The sequence below is a fragment of the Plectropomus leopardus genome, chromosome 4, assembly GCF_008729295.1.
Source record: "Plectropomus leopardus isolate mb chromosome 4, YSFRI_Pleo_2.0, whole genome shotgun sequence".
Taxonomy (NCBI): Eukaryota; Metazoa; Chordata; class Actinopteri; order Perciformes; family Serranidae; genus Plectropomus; species Plectropomus leopardus.
This window is the reverse complement of record NC_056466.1, coordinates 22,253,530-22,275,967: the sequence shown is the minus strand read 5'-3', so window position 1 is coordinate 22,275,967 and position 22,438 is coordinate 22,253,530. Positions and strand designations below refer to the sequence as shown.

The following is a 22,438-nucleotide window of genomic DNA, read 5'->3' as shown; positions in this document are numbered from 1 at the left end:
TACTGTTGTGAAGCATGTTATGGACAGTTTGGATCACAATATGTCCCAACAGGACTGTGATTATTCATCTCTGGTGTATCCCCCAAAACAAACCGTTTCTTATTCACATTTTTTTCTCTTATCCTTTACAGCATATGTACAATATGTCTGGAATTGTCTACCGTTAACATCATTGTCACATTAACTATAATTTGTGTGGTTTTGTTTGTTTGACTGAGGTTATTTAAAATGTTGGCATCATGAGGTGTGGTGGGTGGGGACATAAAGCATTTAAAGATTCACCATTGGTGTCTTTTGTTTTTATGAGTATTAGCATAACTGCTGTAAGGGACTACTTTTGACAAATAAAGAATATAAACACACACACACACACACACACACACACACACACACACTGATGTAAACAACCAAAGTCCAACATTATAGGCTTCACAGCAGCAGTATGTTTCTAGTCTATCGTGCTCAGTGGTGTAGTGGTAGTTGATGTACTACTTGGTAGATGGTTAGGTTCAGCGGTGTAGCACCAAATTGAGGGCCCTATGTATAAGCACCAGAGTTCCTACAGCTTAAGGTGAGTTAGATTTAAGACTTTTTCAGACTTTTTATTGCCACTCAGAATAAAATGTAAGACCAGTTTCACAATAACCAAAACTGAGGGGAAAAACCATATCCGACATCAAGAACTTATTAGGTACAATCTTGCCCAAATATTAACTTTCAACATAAAACATTACTTTTTGGTCAAAAAGTTACATGATCCACTTCAAATGCTGAAAAAAATGTAGAACTTTTTTATAGTGGAACACCTGGAAAACAAAGAACATTATGTTTTTAAAGCAGCCCTTTGGTTTGCCTTGAAACAAAAATTAGTTCATTTTTAATTTCATCAGATGTGGTCAATTTTGTAAGTGCTGTTGGTTCCTCTATCTTTATCTGCCTAATGTTAAATTTGGAAAAATTAAAAAAAAAAAAAAAAAAAAACAAAATCAATATTACCAGTTGTTTTGAGATTTTACAATGCATTATCAGAAAATAAGATGCATAAAATCTTCCATTGTCTTAGCATGTTTAAGACTTTTGAAACATTGATTTGAGATATTTTAATACCAATTAAGGCCTTATTTTTAGATGAATGAATTAAATGCCTTTTAAAACTTTTTAAGGATCTGTGGGAACCTAACTCAGTCTCTGTTGGCTCCCCGCCCTTCCGTTCTTGATCCATGTCTTTTCACACACCTTTTTATTTTTTTATGTATTTATTTTTAAACAGGCTGTTTTGTTTTTTCTTCCTTTCTTTTTTGGACACAAATTTCCCTTTCTTGAGAAAAAAAATGAGAAATGTGTTCGGAGACAACTTCTAGTCCAAGGACGGACAAAACAATTTCGCTCCTTTCAACCATTTTATTCATCCGTTTTTAATTCATGTATGGCACTAATTATTCAGAAATAAAAAATTTCAAATTAGACCAAATTTTTCATTGAGGGCTTTTAGAAGGTCTCCCTCCCATTGGGGCCCTGGATAATCAACCTTTCTTATGCTCTCCTATATATTTCTTTGGCTTTTTGGCTGATGGGTGGGTATACTATAAAGAGCCAGAGAAAGAGGTGGATTTCAGTGCTTTATTAATCAGTTCATATGTGGCATTTAACCCCAGTAAAATCACAGAAAACTCTGGGGGATACACCAGAGATAACAATTAGTGACTATGAGGCAACTGTGTGTGTTCATAGTCACCACCACTTCCTTTCATTTCGAAATACTTGACAAAATGTATGAAACAAGGCTTTAGAAAAGTGGAAGTGTTCCAACGGCATTAAATATCATTTTAGTATCTCTGTTTTGAGAAGAACATAAACTTTCATACCAACTTCACAAAACTTTATTATAAGTAATAATCACAGTAAACACATTTTGAGTACATATTTACATCCGTGTATCAATGGGACATTGAGTTGAATTCGTAATTTTAAGAATTTTTGATGAATAAATAAAGGAGTAGAGCTCTGCATTAGTGACAGGACAAGACATATATGTGAGAAACGGGGCTCAGCACAGGGAGCTGATTTCACTTTTGCTACAGCCCCACTTGCAGCAGGCATTGGAGAGCCCGACCACTACATCCCGTCCTTTCCTGTCTGCACTCCGCAGAGCCTCCAACACATCTTCCAAGATTGGTGAGCGAGCTGAGCGGCTGAATCCAGCCGCCAACGATGGCCCATTCAGTGTCTGATCCCTCCATGCTGGGGCGTCTGCAGGATCCTGCTCGCCGGTAAGTTGAGGGATGGGCTTTGTGTCCCATGGGTCAAAGGCCTCTTCTCCAATAAGAGCTGATAAAAAGCAAAGAAAAATCTCTTATCCTTTGGAGTAACATCACTTTTCATGCGCTGCATGCAGATGCCTTTCAAAGGCATTTAATCCCTTTGAACCCTGAGCACATTGGTGTGATTTTTTTTTTTCAAAAACATGGAGAAAAAGGAAATCGGCAACTTGGTATGAAATGTTCCTCAAATTAAAAGAGATAAGTACATTTTGAAAATTCATTTTAAAAAAACTAGGGGAAAATACCAGGGAAAAAAGGAAAAAGCTACAGAAAAAACATATTTATTGCTGATTACCATCATTACATTTATAAAATTATGTTACAAAATAAATAGATTTTTAGGCACTTTACTCCAGGTCATTTCCTTTTTATTTTTATTTATTTTAACTAATTTTCCAGTCAATTTCTTGTACTTTTTTTTTTCTAATTTCTTGCTATCTTCTGGGCATTTCTTCTTTTGTCGCTTATTGCCTTCTTCCCATGTTTTTGAAAGAAATCAAACTAATTTGCTCAGATTTCAAATTAGGATACCGTTTGACTAATGCATCACAAAAAACTGTATTCATAGTCTCATATGCACTCTTACCTGAGTCTCCTATACTTCTCCTCCAGCGAGAACCTCCGCAGGTAAAGATGACGGCTCGTATGAACTCTCTTCCACACAGTTTCACCCCGTAGAAAGAGGGATGGCCGTCACTGCACTGCACCCGCTCTACCAGTACGACCAACAAGCCAAGGGTCAAGAGTGCTGCTTTCCACATGGTGAGAGTGAAATGATGCCACAAATGTCTCAAAGGCTGCTTTGAGGTTGTGGTTTGTGTTTGCTTTTTGGACAGCTCCTACCTTTTATAGGCCTCAACATTTCAGAGAAGAAGCTCGTCTCACCTCTACTCTTCGTCACACCCAGAGATAAGACCGGAGACCTTTCGGGGCAACAATAGGCTACACATCGAGAAAATGAAAAGTCGCGATAAAGTAGCTAATGATGCCAGAGGTGATGTCAACAGAGCTCTTGGCTATCTCATCACCTGTGACCTTTTGATGGCCTTTCTGTCCCTTACATCAGTGAGGTTGTGCTGTATGTCACTACACAATTTTGGTCTTGCTCTTGGCTCCGCTGTGCAGGGATGAAGATAAATATCCAATTCACCTCAGAGATAACTGTGCTACACATAGGTGGTTACGACAAGTGGCGCACAAAAACACACCACAAAGAAATGGCAGAGGCCGATAGGAGATTGCTGCACAGTGCTATAACCTGTATGCACTCGGAAACCCCAGCATTCGTCTAGATTCTATTCATTTTGGGAGTCCATACATTTACTCCAGTTTCGGTCTTTAGTGGAGATGTGGGATGGGAAATTCCAGACATCAGACATGAATGTCAAATGCTTCGGCTCTGGAAAAGACTTGTGAAGATGCCTGATCAGAGACTTACTAAAATATATATTTTATTGGGACATATTCCATGGTCATCCATGGATTCATGAGCTAAAATCCTTATTTTATTTGAACAACTTGTCATTTATGTGATATCCAGATGAGCAGCAAAATGTTTTTTATAAAGAAAAATGGCTTGTTGATATATGACATAAACCAAAATGACAAACTTATTGTCTTAATAAGATTAGCTACAGCGCAGAGCCTTATGTGAAGTATAATTCTGAAATGTGCGTAGTCGCTCTCAGGAACATTAGCATTACCATTAGCTGGTGGGTCAGGTGGGTTTAATGTCACTCCAGAGGAGAACAGAGTTTGTTTGTTATGTAACACAGGAGAAATTGAGAATTAGGTTCATTTTTTTTGTTTGTTACCCTGTTTATTACCCTGCATACAAAGACTTATGGAATGTACTTTTCAGTAGAATGACCTCCATTTATGTTGATTTCTTTTAATTCAATTACCATTTAAAAAAAATGAATCATGTTTTCAGTTGGTAACTTCTCTCCTGGCACAAGTTGTTTGCTGGGCCTGGGATAGAAGGCAAAATGTTTTGTTTGGGGACTGAGCAGTAGAACAACATGTATTTTGGATTGATCGCTACAACCATATAGTAAACCCATGAAGGCTGGGCACATGTTTTGTGTATGGCACAAAATAAAGAAATCATTTAATCTATTTTCAACTTCAAAATGTTGCACAGTTTGCATTATTTCTATGAGACTGTAGAGGGAGGAGAAATAAGTGACGGTATTTTATTTGCAGTGAATGAAATGAAATACCTTCATTTTCCATCTATCTACTTGACATTCTGAGCAATAAAAAAAAGTAACATTATAAAAGTGGTCATTTGACGTTTGGCTCTGGTGAAAGTGACAGACAGGGACCATAAACCAATGAGCGAGCAATTAGTTCACTGACGCTGCGACCACCTCCCGAGTCAGCCAATCAGCATTTAGCGTAGGGTGGGGCGAAGACGAGAGGGTAGCAACAGTTGCCCCGGTGAAGGCAAGGCGCCATAGTCACGGTAGTCCTGGCGACAAGAACCAAGCAACGGGAGTCAACAACAACAACAACCTAGCTAAATCTAAGGAAAAAAACTTCGACTAAAAAGGACAATATTGGGATAAACTAAAGGTGACAAAGTAAAACATCTCATAACTATCATTTCATTTTGGCTCATTGTGTATGTGTGCTTGTTTGTACAACCGTCCGTATTAACGTGAAATCGGTAGCGCGTGTCGGTGATGAAAGTGGTTGCTAGCTTCTTTCTGAACGCAGACCGTTGTTATGGCGATGTCAGATCTTTGATAAGAGCACAAGATGGCGGGTATGTTGTGGTGCCAATCGTACTTTTTGGCTCGTTTGTTTGAATGTTCGCGTTTTTTTTTGTTATAGTTTCGATTACTGTAAAACTGGTGATAAGACGTGTTCGGTAGCGTGTTCGTGGGTGTACTTACTATCCAGCACGAGTAACTAGCATTAGCTGCTGTATGGCTCTCTTTCACGTCACAACTCAACGTGAGCTGCTAGCAGGGGAAGCTATCACTCTCGCCTTCTCAACTCACTTTTCAAGCAAGCTACCCAGAAACATTAGATACAGAAAAAGCACACGAAACTGAAACTCGGGCGCGTGTGAGCTGTAAAGGCTGTAGTAGGAGGGCAGGGGGTTTCATAATCTTTTTGTGACTTTGAAAAAGTTTTTGCTCTGACATTGAATTCAGCAAGTCACTCCCATGAACACGGTGTGCCGGATGATCATCTGATGGTCTTGTTTGCCGTGTTGGTTTACGCAGGAGTGGCTTATCTTCCTGTGGGAAGGTCTAAAGTTTTGACTGACAGTGGGTTTATTGGCTAATATGATAATTCCCCCATATTAATTTCTGTGCCTGTTCATGGTCGAATATTTTTTTTAAATATGTAGTAATTTAGTCGTTGTATTTTACCTAAATTAAGAATTTAAATAGATTATTTCCACACCTAAGGAAAGTTTAATCACTATTTGTGAACATGAGCTGCTCTCTTTTAAAGGCCAGAGAACTAAGTCTCAAACTTGTCATTTCATCAAGTGTTAGGTCTGCAGCTGCTCCATATTCAATTAATGAGAGCCACATTTTGTAGACCCAAACAGTGTTTTTCTTTTTTATACCCAAATTTAAATCCAAAACTTCTTAGTTCTGAGACAGAAAATGTGCCCATATAACTCAGAACATTCTTCTGGGTGCTCTTGGTATATAACATTTTTCACCATTTATTATCTATAGCTACAGATTTTACAGACTGAATCACTGTTACATCGGGCTAACAACTGTCACTTCCAGATAAAAATGACCAACTGTTTTGAATTTCGGAGATATGTGAAATTGGCAAACTGGTTTAATTTTGTTGTATTTTCAGCTGTTACTGCAATGATGTTGCTGCTCTTCTTTTTGTATGTCAAGTATTACATAAGCTCACCTGGTAGAGCAGGCGCCCCATGTACAGAAGCTGCTGTCCTTCGCTGCAGTGGCCGTACGTTTGAATCTGACCAGCGCCCCTTTGCTGCATGAACTGTTCTATGAATCTGTGAATCTCTTAATTAAGGCAAAAAGCCAAAAAATAAGTGTTGCTTTTCTAGCATCTTCGTTAAACCAAATCCACTGGCACATAAGCTAAAGAATGCACTGATACAGATGAGGCCACAGCAAAACATATTTAAGCCTCCTAAAAAAAATTAGTATCAGTTTAAGTGTGCCCTATATTTGGAATATTTTCACAGCTTGACCTTACGCAGTAGCTCATATAGGCAGCGGTAGACCAGCAAGTCTGCAGTTCTGTGCAGTAAAATGTTTTTCTCAGTGGGGTCTGGTGATATTGTGAATCAGTCTATACCTTTTGAGATCACAAATTTGAGTTTTAGAACAGTAGTTTTTGGATTTGGGAGAGAGTTGTGCATTTTTAGTAGTATTTTCTGACTGTCTTACATCATGAGAATAACGCATGAATTTTGAAAATGGGTGGAATTTCCCTTTTAAACACCATGGTCATGGTCAGTGAACCTTGTTTTGGAAATTTTAATTCACTGCTTTATTCGTGGCTGTTAAAGATCACACTGTGTTTCATACTGGAGCAAACAGGAAAAGCTCTAGAATACTGTTAGTCTCAGACAAAAGCCCTACTTCCTCCTCTGGTTTATGTTGCACATGCAAACACACGTGAGCTTACACACTCTAGGTCTGCATCTCTAAGTCAGAGAGGTGAAATAACCTGTCAACAAGTGTGTTGTTACGTGTATTTGTACCACTTTCACTAATGAGTGCTGTCTCTTTTCATCCACAGATCCAGTGCCTCAAAGCATAGGTTGCCATGGCAACTTCTGGATACTCAGAGGACCTTCAGCCTCAGCAGGCCAACGCAGTAACCATAGCAACACCAGCTGCCACCACACCCTCGTCCGCAAAAACGGCACACTTCCTGTCCGAGATCCCACCAACCTCTGGAAACATTGCATCGGCTAACCAATCAGCCGCCGCCTCAAAAACAGGACAGGATGCACTTTGTTCTCACGCGCCGCCCACCAGCCAGAGCCAGAAGGCAGTGGTTTTGACGACTCCCACGCAGCACTATGTAACCCCAGAAATCCAGCACTCTGCCGTCCAGAAAAGTAATGGTCAGAGCAACTCGCCCCAGTACATCATTGTAACAGTAACAGGTGAGAGACGGAGGAATGCCTGACACATACCTACATAATACTTACTGTGCACGCACACGATACACATTTTCTAGCAGCAGGAGGGCACGATATGGTATGCAGTCTAAGCAAGCTGCAGGTTGTCCTGCAAATATGTGTTGGGTGGAAGCAACAGGCTGGATGCTGGTTGGAGACCAGCAGTTTGTCTGGCACATCGTAACAGATTCTAGTGATCATGAAACTGTGTAGAGCAGAGCTGGGTATAAATTTTTGTCTTTACATCTTTTTTTTTAAAGATTTCTTTTTGGCAATTTTGCCTTTATTAGATAGGGCAATAGAAAGAAGAAAATATAGATATGATGTAACATACCTACATATGCTATATAGATATTCAAATGTCATTAGTCGAGGAATAAACCCCAATATTTGCTGGCTCAGGGTTCAGAAATATAAGGATTTTCTGCTTTCCACTGTTTTGCATCAAGGCAAATTAAATACCTTTAGGTTTTGGACTGTTGGTCTGATCTAGCAAATTGATTGGATGGCGTCACTGTGGGATTTAGAAAGTTGAAATGAGTGCTATTCCTAATTTCATTACATATTATAGATTAGATGATTAGTTGGTTAATCATTTGTGCATAATGAATAACTAGAACCTCAAATCAATAATCAAATAGGTAACAGCTGTATTCCATATTAATTGATATCCACAGATACTTATTTTAGGTTGTTGTGTAAAACAATCTGCTTATAATAACAATAATGATGTTTGTTATTTCAGTGTTTCTTGGGGAAGTCGGCTACAGGTTTTCAGCCCAGCACAGTTGCATTCCATCTTTAAAATAGTCTGATTCGATGCTAGAATGAGGATTAAGTCCCACCACATTCAATAAACCACTGATGTAGTTTCCCTGTCTGGTTGGGTGGTGCATACATTATGAGGGAAAAATAAGCTGATGGACTTGGTTGCTAGGCTGCGTAGTCCCAAACGTGGGAGCGTGGATGGCTGATGGATAGAACCTGACTTCACTTACACTCTCCTGCATTTGCTTTTATTGAGAGTCACTGGTATAATGATGTTTGTTTGTTTTTCAATAATATTTCATCAACATGGCTTTAAGTGTGCAAGCCAGTATCTATGGTAGTTGAATATGTGCTTACAAGGATTTGGGCTTTTTCCACATTATATTAGTACAAATTAATTTAGACCACTGCTTTTTCAAAATGTGTGCTGAGTTAAAAAATAAGTGCTCATTCATAATGAAATAAATTATTTTTTAAATATTGTATTAAGTAGTGGAAATGAGAGATAATTGAGCCTAACACTAATGTGTATCTGTATGTTTATTTTAGGGATGTCTATTAGTAGATCTTATTGCCTGCTGGTATCAAGTAACACTTTGCACTTTCACCCAGAGTGAGACTCACAGGCCTGAGGCTTGTCTAACTTTCATGAAGTAGGACTAACTTAGCTGAAGAAATGTGCTCATAAAAAACTGAAATTCTCCATATTAGTACAGCAGATAAGCTCCCAAAAGTGTGCACTTTTTGAGAAAAGCATGACATTTCTAACATAGTTAGGACATACCATAATGTTTATTTCAGATGTGGAGGGAAGTCAGATTTGACCTCTGAGGACTGTGAGAGGTCAAATCCAAGTCCTCGCCATCGCCACTTTAGAACCAAACAGTGTAGAAAACAATAGTGATGTCATTTCCAACTAAAGTGGTGGTTCTCCTTCATTTGGTGACACTTTTGAGATCTCTAGAATAAATTAAAAAAAAATGTTTTGCACATTCTTTTGCTTTGATTTTAGTTGGACACTGGATTGGATAAATGTAGTATTGTGAAACTTTGCTACCATTTTGACACTATAGGAATAATAACAAAGAATTTGCAGAACAGACCCCTGGTGCTAGTCTATTTTAATACAATTTTAATAATGATGATAATTTTTAATGGACTTTCTAGCCATCCGTCCACTCAAAGAGCCTCTACATTACATATTCACCCATTCACATACACATTCATACACAGGTGCCATTTGGTGGGTCAGAGGATACACATGACCCCACCCCAAGGCCAAGGAGAGACCCATGAAATACTGTTGAAATACCTTTGAAGAGCCAATACAACACATAAAAACATACCAAAAAGTGATTGCAGCTCCTGTCACTAAAGGGTTGTTTCTGCTTCAAAAAGACTTGATTTCATTCATAGGGATTATATTTGACAGATTATAGCTCACCCAGTCCCTTTTTACCTGTGTAAATACCTTTAAAGGGCCAATTCAACAAATAAAATGCAATTTTCAACCTCCCAAAAAGTGATTGCAGCTGTTACCTTGTTACTTGTTTCTGCTTCAGAATCACTCAATTTCATTTATCGAGATTATATTTGACAGACTGTAGCTCACCAGTCCTTTTTACATGTGTAAATAAATGTAAAAGACCAATGCAAACCAACTTTTCAACCTAACAATCTAATAATACTTATAAACATATTCCTACATGAAACCCACCTCTGCACAGTACTCAAAATACACCACTTACCTTAGTACTTATCTTCAATGCTTGAATAAGAAAAAAATGATTTTTCCAAAACTCAGTCTTAAATTTGATTTAAGATTATCTTAAAAAGGTCTTTAAAAGCATTAAATTTAAATGTCTGATACCTGTAGACACCCTGTTATCTTATCAAATAATCCACTATAATTTTCAGTGCTGTCAATACCACGTGAGCAAAGTTGTACATTTATATTCTTGTGCTAAATGTGTCTGTTTAATCCACAGATCACTTCTCTGGTCCTCGTTGCAGTTTAAGGATTTGGTAAAAATAGTTAAAGACATGACCCAGATGGCTTGCTTAGATAGCCTTCGTTATTTTGTCCTGTCACTAGGCTTTTCCCCTTCGAATCCAGATATTTATGTCAAAAAGTTACCATTGAACAGTTTAGTTTATGTAGCCAGAAGCGTGTTGGAAACACCTCTAAAAATAAATTTTGCGCTTGAAATATGCTATGAGAGGAATTTAAAGTGGTTATTAATTTTCCAGAGTGCCTGGTGGGAAGGAACCGTTAGAGCTCACTTTTCATAACTTATCAGAATACGAAATTAATTTGAGTGGTGAGCTGTGCAGAGTTGTGCTGGCTCAAGTGCAACTTGGCCCCAAGTGTAACTTTGGTATGTTTACGGGGGTTAACTTGGGTTGAAGTAACAGTGAAAACAGGACGACGCAAAACAGTTTGTTTTTTCACCTGAAGGGTACAAGGAAGTAAATACTACCCTCTCCTCCGCCCACCCTCCATCCTCTGTTTTCCCCCTCTATCCATCATCCCTCGTGTATCTCTCGTTTCCCTCTCTCATTTGATCTGCATGTTTACAAGATGGAGTGATTTCTCTCTCCATCTGGGAGATTAGCTGTCCAAGGCTGTCCGTCCGCATGCAAGATATAAGGATGAAGGCAGAGTTGAACAGACACACTCTTTCCCCTCCCGACTATCAGTCTCTCCTCAGATGAACAAAAACTTTTCTTGCAGGATGTTCTGCGGCGGCTGTTTTTATGATTTGGAAGCAGTGTGTCGTGAGTACTGAGCTTGTGGTAATGGTAGCTGGCTTTTCTGTTGAGATTTGTTCCATCATCTAATTCATGCTCCCTCCGCCCCTCCCTCCCTCTGCCATCCCTAGAGGGCTCGGTTCACTCCAATGATAGTCTGTCAGACTCCAGCCCTCCTGCTCCAGGTGTTCCTACTCAGGTGGTCCAACCAGTGCAGACCACCCAACAGGTAAGATGCACACAAACACCATCAATTTATCATTTTACCACATGGGAGCAAGTCGCAACAAATGAGCACCCATGGTTCTCTCTGACACTGTGGCTTTACTCACCTTCAGAGGTCAGTGTTGCAAGCAGTGTCACAGGCAGCCAAGAGGATTCAGGCTGGCCACATCAGCAACCTTCAGTCTGTGCACATTAACCGGGAGGTAAACAGACATACAAAACATTTCTTCTTGTCATGAAAGAAATATTCAACAAATTAATTGCAATTAAAGTGCGAAGGTAATTTGATCCCGCATGTTTAGCAATGGCTTTGTCCAGTGTTACGGATAAAAAGAAAGGGATTTAGGAGAGAAAGACCTTAGCGCCATTTAGACGAAATAAATAATTTCTGGCCTGCTTTGCATGTCTTTTCACCTCCATTGCCGCTGCTGCTCTACGCTGTCTGCGATGTAGCTGAACACTGAACTCTGCAGGTCATTCTGTTTCTGTGTGTGATTGAATGACTAGGTTTTTTGCACCGCCACTTACATTTATCTTTAATGGCAGACTACTAACCCTTCTACTACTTTGTTTTCCTAGTTGTGTTCCTCTAAAACCTGTCTTTAAAATGTCACGTATACTAAGAAATGGTGTCAACTTTGCAACCATTAATGTCTAATGATTGTGAGCCGTCAAACAGGTTCCAGAAATTGTGTCTGCTCAGCCCCACCTTTGAACAAAAACACTCTTGACACAGTTATGGTGCACAGCGCTCTATATTCAGTAAAACAACAAGATCTAGTGTGAATAGCATGAAAAGAACAACAGCTGATATTATTTGTTTTACTGTTGCTGTTGTTTTGGGGTTTTTTTTTGTTTAAAGCTAGATGTCTGGTAAAGACTAAGCCAATAGCTTCTCTGCTCCATGATTTTATCTTAACAATGGACGTTGATGCTTGTAGTTGTGGACCTACAGAAAATGAATTTAGTCCAACTCAGAGTCCTGCACGGGTCTGATTTTTGAGACCCCGCAAGATGCAATACTAAACCCGCCCAGCCACACTCACATAAAATCAGTTGGTTCTGCAACCTAACCAGCATACACAAGCCCCGCATATGACCCAGATCCAAAAAAAACTATAAAAAACTATGCACTGTTCAAATAATTCGGTTCGGCAGCACATTTAAAGTGATAATTATGTGACATTTCATCCATGTGAAGCTGACATGATATATTTTTAAATGAATGTAATTCAGGAAATGCAATTTGAATGAAGATTGTTTTCAAATTCTCATAACATTAAGTGGCTTATCTCCAAAGTTAATGTACCTGTCAGTAACACACCTGATGGAGGTGACTCATATTTCAGGTGGTGAAGAATTCAGAGCTGACACACAAAGTCCACAGTCAGAGGGTTAAAACATTAAAAGATTATATTAAAATACTATTGTAATCATTATATTTTAACATATTTATCATCCAACATCAGCAATACAACCCACGTATTTTTGTTTCACCCAGAACAAAACCGGGAAAATACCACCCGAAAATCAACTGCACAAAATGCCACAGAGACAATGCTAGTGACTAGCTGACTGCTGAAGAGTTTATGGAGACAAAATAGAGCTAAATGTAGAGTGAATATAGGACTTCAACTCATCAGGTGGACAATAACACAACTCCCAATGAATGTTCATGTTGCTCCAAGCTTCTGGATGTGTAGACAATAAACTATTTGCTAACACTTTTGCCATAACTCTATATGGTAATAATGTCAATATTGTGTTTCCAGCTTATTGTGCTGCCTCCAAGTGACCCCAAAAAAATCAATGAATGCCACTTTAAATCTCCTGTCTGCATGTTGTCTAGGTGGAGCATGTGTACTCTGGCCAGGTGCAGTATGTGGACGGAGGAGGAGACGGGACTTTTACCACATCCACCATGTGAGTAGAGAAGAACCTGCTGATACGCAACCACAGACTGTATTAAAAATGGATGTAGCTACCGTGACGTCACCCACTAGATTGTGAACTGCCGCTTTAAAGCTTCAAGTAACGCATTTCAGCTGTTGCCATCTTGTTTTTTGGAGCCAAAAGTGACCATATTTGGATGAGAGGTTGGAGCTGCGGGGAAGCGAGGGGTCGATCTGACTTATAGACTGGGGCAACGACTCGCAGACAGCCCGTCAGTCAAGTGGCCCCACATTTAAATATACAGAAATTTAAGCCTTAAAAAATGCTAATGTGTAAGTTATTTAAAAAAAAAAAATCACCTTCCGCACACTTGTCATTAAGGTTGAAATTAGCTGATAGAAACCAAAACAGATTTTTTTGTACCAGGCTGTAACATGATTTATTCTGCTGTAATGTTAGGCATTTTAACACGGCAGTCTTTGGGGTTTTACTTGCTTCCAGAGCCAGCCTCTAGTGGCCATTCAAAGAACTGCAGTTTTTGGCATGCAGCGGCTTCATTTATCAGCCTCAGCGGTTGCCTCTTGATTCAGTTCTTTCAGTCTACTGTTGATTGTTTATATTGCTGGACATTGCCAGATTTCAATTAACAAATTCCTTCACAACATTAGTCACTCCACTCATAGGGAAGCTTAGCAGTAAGTACATGTAGGTCTACTGCAAGTCCGACTTTAAGTTATATTTAAGACACAGATTATGTCCAACTTTATGCAACAGGCCCCTGGTCACACAGCTGTGACTGCTGTGCATTTCTGTGTGTGTTTATCATATATTTTATGTTTTATGTTTTTCCCGTCCAGTCGACCAAACAACTACCCTTTCTCCGACTCGCCCCTCTACTCCCAGACCCCTCCAACCTCCTCGTCCTCCTACTATGAGGCCACGCCCAGCACAGAGTCAGACATCACTGGCTCTGTGACCTCACAGCCGGTTACTGTGGCAACAGCAGGAGCGAATAGTGGAGGAGCTGCTTCAGGTGGAGGGGGCTACGTCATTCAAGGAGGTTATGTGTTAGGAGGAGGAGGGGGAGCCGCAGCAGCAGCAGGTGGAGGAGGAGGAGGAGCACAGAGTTACTCCAGCCCTAACTCTCGTGCCCCACCTGCTACCGTGAGTATTCAAGTTCAAAGTGCACGGTGTATTGGTCACTATGGAAGACATGAAAGTGAGACATGACATGAAATTCTGTGATCGTCCGTCTTCCCTAGGTGCAGTGGCTGTGTGATAACTACGAGGGGGCGGAGGGGGTGAGTTTACCTCGCTGCACCCTCTACTACCACTATCTGCTGCACTGCCAGGAGCAGAAACTAGAACCTGTTAATGCTGCATCCTTCGGTAAACTCATCAGGTCTGTCTTCATGGGACTACGTACACGGAGATTAGGAACCAGGTATATATATGCACACACACAAATAGGTTTACTTTGATAGACAAGTGTCTCTTGACATTGTTATAACTCTTTGTGTGTGTTTCAGAGGGAACTCTAAGTACCACTACTACGGTCTGAGAATCAAATCTGGCTCCCCGCTGCTCAGGCTCATGGATGAACAACAGCACATGGCCATGAGGCAGCAGCCTTTCTCACAGAAAAACAGGTATCCACACAGAGCTGAGTGCTCGTGTCCCGATGTCCACGATGTTACTGTAGCCTGTTTTAAGTGCTCCAATTGCATCTTGATTGATGGGTACTTTGTTCAGTAGGATAAAGCCACTACAGAAGGCACAGGGGATCACCAATGGGACATCAGGTGGTATCGGTCAGCAGCAGGCGGCGGCACTTTGTGATATTTCGGCACAGGTGCAACAGTATCAGCAGTTTCTGGGTGAGCAACACCTGCACTCTGCAAAATGTTCAACATTATTTTGTAGCACTGCAATAACATGAATACTTTCAACACGCTATACTGCTTTCTCTTGTGCAGAGGCTTCACGGCCGCTACCAGAGTTTGTGGAAATCGATCTGCAAGATCGAACCCTGCCCGACGGGATCCTTTTAGAGCACCTCAAGGCCTTTCAGACTCTCTACAGAGAACACTGTGAGGTAAGCAGTCAAGGACAAAGACAGGACATGCACAATAGGTCTGCTTGATTATGATAAAAAATAGTGCTGGGCAGTATACCAGTTGTAATTTTCTATATGATATGAATATGTCATATACCATCATATAGGTGCAAAGCTGAAATACTCTAAGCTGCTATAACACTTCAACCAGGAGCTCATTGCATGGTAGAGTTCACACCCAGGAATGCCACGGAGGCAGCAACCTCGATAGTGAATGGAGGGGGGATCCCTATTAACCGCGTACCCTTCTTACTCAGGGTTAACTTTATAACATATCAAATGATAATCCACAAAGTATGCTCCAAGAGGACAAAACAGCCAGGCACATAACAACATTGTGACACATACACAATTTGTAGCACTAATAATTTTACATTCACAGCATTATTCTGCTGAATGGCATTTCGGATACAGCTAGCTAGCCAGTTAACATAACCGTCTGATAACAGCAGAGAGAGGCTCCATTATTACATTCCAGATCAGAAAAGAGAGATAGATAAACGAAGGAGAATTGAGGCACCAGATGAGCGCCACCGGGGTCTGCTGTGTGGAAGATTTCTTTGTTTTAAAAAGATCCAATTTGCATGTGTCTGAAGAAAAAAAACACTTCAAAGACAACACAGCAGAAATTACGGTAACGTTATCCTGTAGCTGCACTTTTCCAGACGACATGGTTACTACTGGAGTCGGAGGCAGCAGAGAAAATAATATAACTGTAAAACCTCCTGCTTGTGTGTGGCAACTACTTTACAATGAATATGTCAAACAGTCATGAGAAGGGTGGAGATGGTTTAGACACCCCTGTGGTGTTCTGTGTGATCCCCACAGGCCATTCTGGACGTTATGGTCAACCTTCAGTTCACTCTCGTGGAGACGCTGTGGAAATCCTTCTGGAGGTTCAGCCAGAGCAGTGACACAGAATCCCTCAACCTGTAAGTGTTCCTATTACAAACAGGCAATCTGATGAAAGAAATACTAGCACAAATCTGATCCAGTGCTGTAACTGAGTGTGACTGGTCCATCTCCTCGTCCTCCAGGCACAACGAGTCTGAAAAACGTCTGCCCAAATCGTGCCTGGTGGTGCTGTGTAAGTTTGAGCCAGTGCTGCGCTGGACGAAAGAGTGCGACAACCTGCTCTACCAAACTCTGGTAGAGATCCTCATCCCTGATGTACTGAGACCCATCCCGAGTAAGTTAGTAAGCCCCGAAGAGCCTTATATACAGAACTGCTTAATGAGGCGATCAAGACTAATAGACAGATTTCTAGCATGCAGGCCTCAATCCGTGGTTTTACTTTCTTACACACCTGAATGTTTAAACACAAACGTAAACCTCTCTCTCTCTTTCTCCTTTCTAAATCACCACCAACCCTCCCTCAGGTGCCTTAACTCAGGCCATCCGCAACTTTGCCAAGAGCCTGGAGAACTGGCTGACAGGCGCCATGATGAACATCCCAGAAGAAATGGTTCGCATTAAGGTATTTGTATACTTCTGCACTGATTAGATATCAAGACAGGGCTCAGCATCTAGTTTTTATATCTTTCTGTTTAATACCTTTACATGGCCAGATGTTAACTCTCCAGATGATGTCCAGACCCCATTCAGACAGTTCACATCGAGCATGACAATTATTTTAAATGTCTCCACTGACCACTGTCTTATTATATGTAACGGATATCACTGTATCCTTTGTGTCCATTTTTAGTGACATTTTCTTGAAACAGTAAAACCCTAGATGCACTGTTACACACTTCTAAAATCACATTTGGTGTTTGTGCACGGCTTCATTTATATTCTCTCGTCAACAAATATACACCACAGTATTTTTTGACCCCTAGTAACGACTGTGGGTAAAATCAGGAGATCTTTAACCCTTTTCTTGTGCTGTATTCAGATGCCTTTTAAGGGTTTTTGTACCTTTGAAACCTGAGCAAATTGTTATCAATTTCTTAAATTAGTAAAAGGTGACAAGAAAATTACCTAAAAATATGTTTTAAAGAGGGGAAGATAACTGATGTGCTCAGGTTTCAAAGGGTGAAACCACAATGACAGATATACTACTTAGTTCTTAGTTAGTTCCCAACCCGAAAATTAAACACAAAAACTGACCATAAACAAAATAAATAAGCCCTGTTGCAGTCTGAACGCAGCTTGTTAGTGAAGTGTGTCAACAAATCTGCCTGAACGTCGCTTTAACTCACCGGAGCAAAGCGGTTTACTCACAGTTCAGAAGTCTCCGAAATCCACAAGCAGATGTCAGTCCAGTTTAAGTCCCAGTGGCGAGGATGAAGGACAGCAGCGGATCTCCCTCGGACCCAGAGGAGCACCGTGCTTTCCCGTCACACGAGGCGCTATCTGGTGACCTGATCTGGTGACCCGGCGGGTTTCCGTCCATTCATCCAACGCGAGTCAGTAGTTAGCGAGGAGCTAACAGATATGCTAGCAGCAGAGGATATCTTACAAAGCTGACAGCTGCTGGCAGGAGCACTGTACGGCTAACAAACTTTTGGCTGAACAACACAATTCCTGTTAAGGAATATAACTATAACTAAATGGTAATTTGACTCACTTTTGGTAGCTAGTCGCTACCGTAAAGGAGGAAAAACACACGCGCAGCAGCGCCGCCGTCTCTCATCTCAGACACGCTCACTCTTGGCCCCGCCCATCGACCAATCACAAGTTCAGACACGTGACGTTTCTCTCGATATGGACTAATCACAGGTAAATACAACATGAGCCAGTCACAGCAGTGGATGTACGTTCAAAACAAACTACAGACAGGTTACTCTTACTTACTATTTTTACAATAGTAGTTTTACTGACATTAACATTTCTGGTTACCTTTAACGTTAAGTGTGCCAAATTAAGGGGATTTGGCGGCATATAGCAGTAAATTGTAGATTGCAAACCTTTAAAGGTGTTTGCAATTTGTCCAAATTGTCCACGAAAGTCTCTTCCTCTCTGATGATTAAACAAAATTGCAAGGTTGTGCAAATTACACAGGGATTGGCTTAATATGCGTTAATTGTTGCCATCAACATCCTGAAGGGACTGACTTTAGTTCTGAGTGTGAACTGGGTCTTCCAGTGCCTCTTCCTTGAGATGCACCATCCTGTCATACCCATAATTCTTTCTCCTTCCTCTGTCCGTCAGGTGGTGTGTGTGGGCTCCTTCTCCCAAACGCTGCGCCGTTACACCAGCCTGAACCACCTGGCCCAGGCAGCCCGCGCTGTCCTCCAGAACTCAGCTCAGATCAATCAGATGCTCTCAGACCTCAACAGGGTTGATTTCACTAACGTACAGGTTTGTACCTCTGTCTCCCACGTCCCATCTTTTACTATACATCAGTGATTTAGGTGAAATAGAAACAAACAGTCCACGCCCCCCCCTCAGGAGCAGGCATCCTGGGTATGTCAGTGTGAAGACCGTGTGGTGCAGCGGCTGGAGCAAGACTTTAAAATGACTCTGCAGCAGCAGAACTCTCTGGAGCAGTGGGCTACCTGGCTGGACGGTGTCGTATCTCAGGCCCTGAAGCCCTACGAGCACAACCCTGTTGCCCTACCAAAAGCTGCCAAGGTCTTCCTGCTCAACTGGTCCTTCTACAGGTGAGGGGGAAAAGATTAATTGTGATATATTAAAACATTTGGTCTTGTGTCGAACACAATTAAGCGATATCACATGAGAGGGAAGTGCTGTTGTACTAAATATCATCACTTGCTTTTATTAGCCTACAACCAAATAACAGCTGTGCTGATATTCAGTAAAATAGCATGTTTATATGTGCGTATATATTTTTAATTTATCTTATTTTATTTATTTTTTACACACAAAATCTAAGGTGAGGAAAAAACAGACATCTGTAAAGCGGAGTGATAAGTATAGGTAAAAGTCCTAATGATGTAATACTCTTATCAGCACTCACTGAATGCGTCTGGTACGATCAAATGACGTGGTCTGATCTTCCTGTTGTATAACTGTCTTTATCTTATCCGCTTTCTCATCAGCTCTATGGTAATCCGGGACCTGACTCTGCGCAGTGCTGCCAGCTTTGGCTCCTTCCACCTGATCCGCCTGCTCTATGACGAGTACATGTACTACCTGATAGAGCACAGGGTGGCCCAGGCTAAAGGGGTGACGCCCATTGCAGTCATGGGAGAAGTACGTGTTTTCACATACAGTTTGACAGTAGCAGTCTGCACTCAATGATAAATGTTCACAAATAAATGTTGCAAAAAAGGGATATCTGACTACCAAAAAAGAAAAGCAGGAATGAAAGCAAACCAACTTAAAGGCCAGAATTTGGTGCCACTCCCCTGTTCATTAAAGCTATTAATTCACGCTCTGTGTTGCAGTTTGCCAGCACAGTGAAGAGCCGAATCTCTCCGGACCTGGAGAAAGGTAATCGAGTGCAGTATTCCTCACAAATATGTTAAACCTCAAGTTATCAGGTCACTTAATGTCAACGCCTTTCTCCATCAGAAGAAGAAGAGGACGACGAGGAAGAGGAGAGCGAGGATGAGAGCGGGGATCTCGTGCTGCAGTCCAGCTCTCTGAGCGCGGTTGACGACGTGAAGGACTCGATGGAGCCGCCGGCCAAGCTACCCAGGACGAGTTTCAGTCTGCACACTCTGTCTGACAGCACGACACCTTAGCCACTCATTTGTATGATTATCTCAGTTTGCACACACCTTCGCTTTAACATCAAGTCATCCCACTCTGTCACCCCGTGTACGCTTCAGGTTTGCAAACAGGTGATGTTCGGTGTTGAGTGTGTGGTCGTTTGGTGTGTGTGGAGCGCCCTTTGCCAATTTTGTACTTTTGTGCTGCCATTCTTTTCCTCTCTGCCTTCACCTGAGATTTTACAGTCCCTCCCTCGTTCCCTGTGCCTTCCCTGTTTATCCAGTGGCTCGATGCCAGCAGCCACTCCTGTCCAGCCTCAGCTGTATTGTATACAGTATATATGTTATATATAGATATATTCTTGATTCCCTGCTGTCCCGCCTTAACCACTGACCTAATTGCTGTGGAGAAATGTTCTTCATTGTATTCTAAACTCAAAAATATCACTTATCTTGCCTTTGAAGCGACGACTATGCAGGGGAGCTGGACTTTAATGAACAGCACTGTCTGAAATCTACATTTTTTCAATCTCACGAGTAGCATCTGGAATGATACCGGACAGTGGATTTCGTCGGCACATGGATGTTGATCGACAAATATTGGTGGACGCCATATTTTACGAATTAATTTGGCCAATTAACTGATACCCTGTGCCTTTGAGAGATTAATAGCCTGGAAAAAGAAGCTTGTATTCTATATATTCTGTATCGGTGGATTAATAAATGAAGGTCTTGTGAATTAGTCTCGGTGTTGTCATGAACTTTTACAAGCTGTGAGAAAAAAAGGAAAAAAAAAAGCCAAGCCAAGTCAAGCCGTGATGAATCTGCCCAATTTGCATCCATCTTTTATCTATTCATCATCCTTTTATTCTTTCAAAATCATCCACTCTCACTCTGTTTTGCACACAACTAATGCAGTGCAAGTTGAATGGGCGACTGGATGATGTCAAAGCTTATCTATCAAGTCAGCAGCAATTACTACACAGTATCTGTCACAACCATCTAGATGTACCTGCTACAGCTTGAAGTTTAAGTAGTGAAAAAGTGTATTTTCTGGCTATCACTGTTTTGTAGATAGTATGTACCTTTTGTGAACATTGTCATATATCCAAACTATTTGTATGTAACCATTATTGCCTTAAAAAACATGTCGTGCCATGTCTACTATCCAGATTATGGAACTATATTTTTATTGTGATGAAGGACCAAGCATGTGAGTATGGTGACTTTCTCGATGGACCCTTTCCAAAGAGCACATGCTCAACCAGAAGCTTCTGGTGTGGTGTTGCGCAGATTTTACAAAGTGTTGGATGGTCAAGCTACCAGGATCCCACCAAAGAGCACTCAACAGAAAACAAGGGTATATTTACAGACTAAAAAATAAAATCAACTGCTAACTGCGATGTCACTATTATTAAAAATGGTGACTTCTGTCCTTGGCTTGTGCTGCTGAACCTTTTCTAAATGAGGTCCTCTTGATGTTACACCGAAGACCTTTGTACTTAAATCTGTGATCATAGTTTGTAGCTTTATTCTGTTCACTTAAAAGATGTGATTGCTCTCAAACTTGTGCCAGAATATTTTTTTTCATTAGGACCGCTCTGGATTTCTGTCACCTACACTAGAGGTTCCTAACCATTTTGCAGCAGAGCATGAGAAATCCCAACTTGTAGTCTTTAGTATAGAGATAATCTCCAAAACTAGTTCACTCCTACATTTCCCACAATGCAAACCAATAGCTCTGTTTTTTTCAGTCACTGTATCTTAATAGTTTTTAATGCAGACTTTCTGTTAAAAATGTCAAGTACAATTAACTTTGACAACACAAAACAAAAAAAGTTTTTTCTCTCATTTTCATCTTAAAATAGAAAAACGCAAATTGTTTGGTTTTAGATTTTTATTTTATTTGTTTTGGTTTTAAAACAGAAAAACAAAATAACCACACCACGTCACGCCATTTATGTTTTTCCGATTTGGTTTTAAAACGAAATAATCTAAGAACGAACCATACATGGATTTTGATGAAATGGTCAGCTTTTTCAAACTTTAGAAAGCTCCTCCAGAAACAGAGCTTCTGTAAAACACTGACTACTTTAAATGAAGCCTTTTTAAGGCCACTCAATTTGACCAGAACTGAGGCGGAGAAAAAAAAACATGAATTGACATCAACCACTTAAGGTTAGGGGAAATTTTGTCTAATTTGTCTAATTATTTTGTCTAATCTAAATATTTATTGTAACATAAAACATGTTTTTTTAAGATTGTGTTCAGGTCTTCGGTGTGCCAGTTTCGGGTTTTTTTTTTTTTAGTTTAGAACTGGAATGATAATCTAAACTCTGGAAATAACCATACAATTCGGTTTTCTTCTCTGTAATTATTAAAATACTGATAAACATAGACCTACTGTATATTTTAAGAAAAGTTTTCTTACATCCCTTTAAAACAAGAAGGCCTTGGGATCCCCCTGTAAAGCTTTGGGGACCTCGAGTGGGGTCGGGAACCCCAGGTTAAGAACCATTTTCATTTTTAATTAGAGCCTTTTGTTTAGATTAATGAACTCAATGCCTTTTAAGATCTTTAAGGTTCCATGGGAAGCTTG

General features: G+C 40.6%; 2 protein-coding genes across 8 annotated transcripts; one reads left to right on the top strand and one right to left on the bottom strand.

Moving 5' to 3' along the window:
• Positions 1–2,047: 2,047 nt before the first annotated feature.
• Positions 2,048–3,082, bottom strand: rln3b (relaxin 3b). The gene is made up of 2 exons (XM_042485143.1): positions 2,908–3,082; positions 2,048–2,328 (listed from the first exon to the last, which is right to left on the bottom strand). The coding sequence occupies exons 1-2, from the start codon at positions 3,080–3,082 to the stop codon at positions 2,048–2,050; spliced, it is 456 nt and encodes a 151-aa protein (XP_042341077.1).
• A 1,669-nt stretch (positions 3,083–4,751) lies between these two features.
• On the top strand, positions 4,752–20,578 carry rfx1b (regulatory factor X, 1b (influences HLA class II expression)). Of its 7 annotated transcripts, none has more exons than XM_042485140.1 (18): positions 4,752–4,898; positions 7,080–7,452; positions 11,118–11,215; positions 11,325–11,414; positions 13,061–13,134; positions 13,962–14,268; positions 14,373–14,548; positions 14,634–14,753; positions 14,857–14,981; positions 15,081–15,199; positions 16,049–16,152; positions 16,258–16,409; positions 16,600–16,697; positions 18,374–18,523; positions 18,614–18,825; positions 19,225–19,378; positions 19,573–19,618; positions 19,700–20,578. In XM_042485140.1, the coding sequence occupies exons 2-18, from the start codon at positions 7,107–7,109 to the stop codon at positions 19,870–19,872; spliced, it is 2,544 nt and encodes an 847-aa protein (XP_042341074.1). In that variant the 5' UTR covers positions 4,752–4,898; positions 7,080–7,106; the 3' UTR covers positions 19,873–20,578. The 7 variants fall into 7 exon arrangements, with proteins under 7 accessions (XP_042341074.1, XP_042341072.1, XP_042341073.1 ...); XM_042485138.1 differs by having other exon boundaries at positions 14,367–14,548; positions 14,860–14,981; XM_042485139.1 differs by having other exon boundaries at positions 14,367–14,548; positions 19,703–20,578.
• Positions 20,579–22,438: the final 1,860 nt, after the last annotated feature.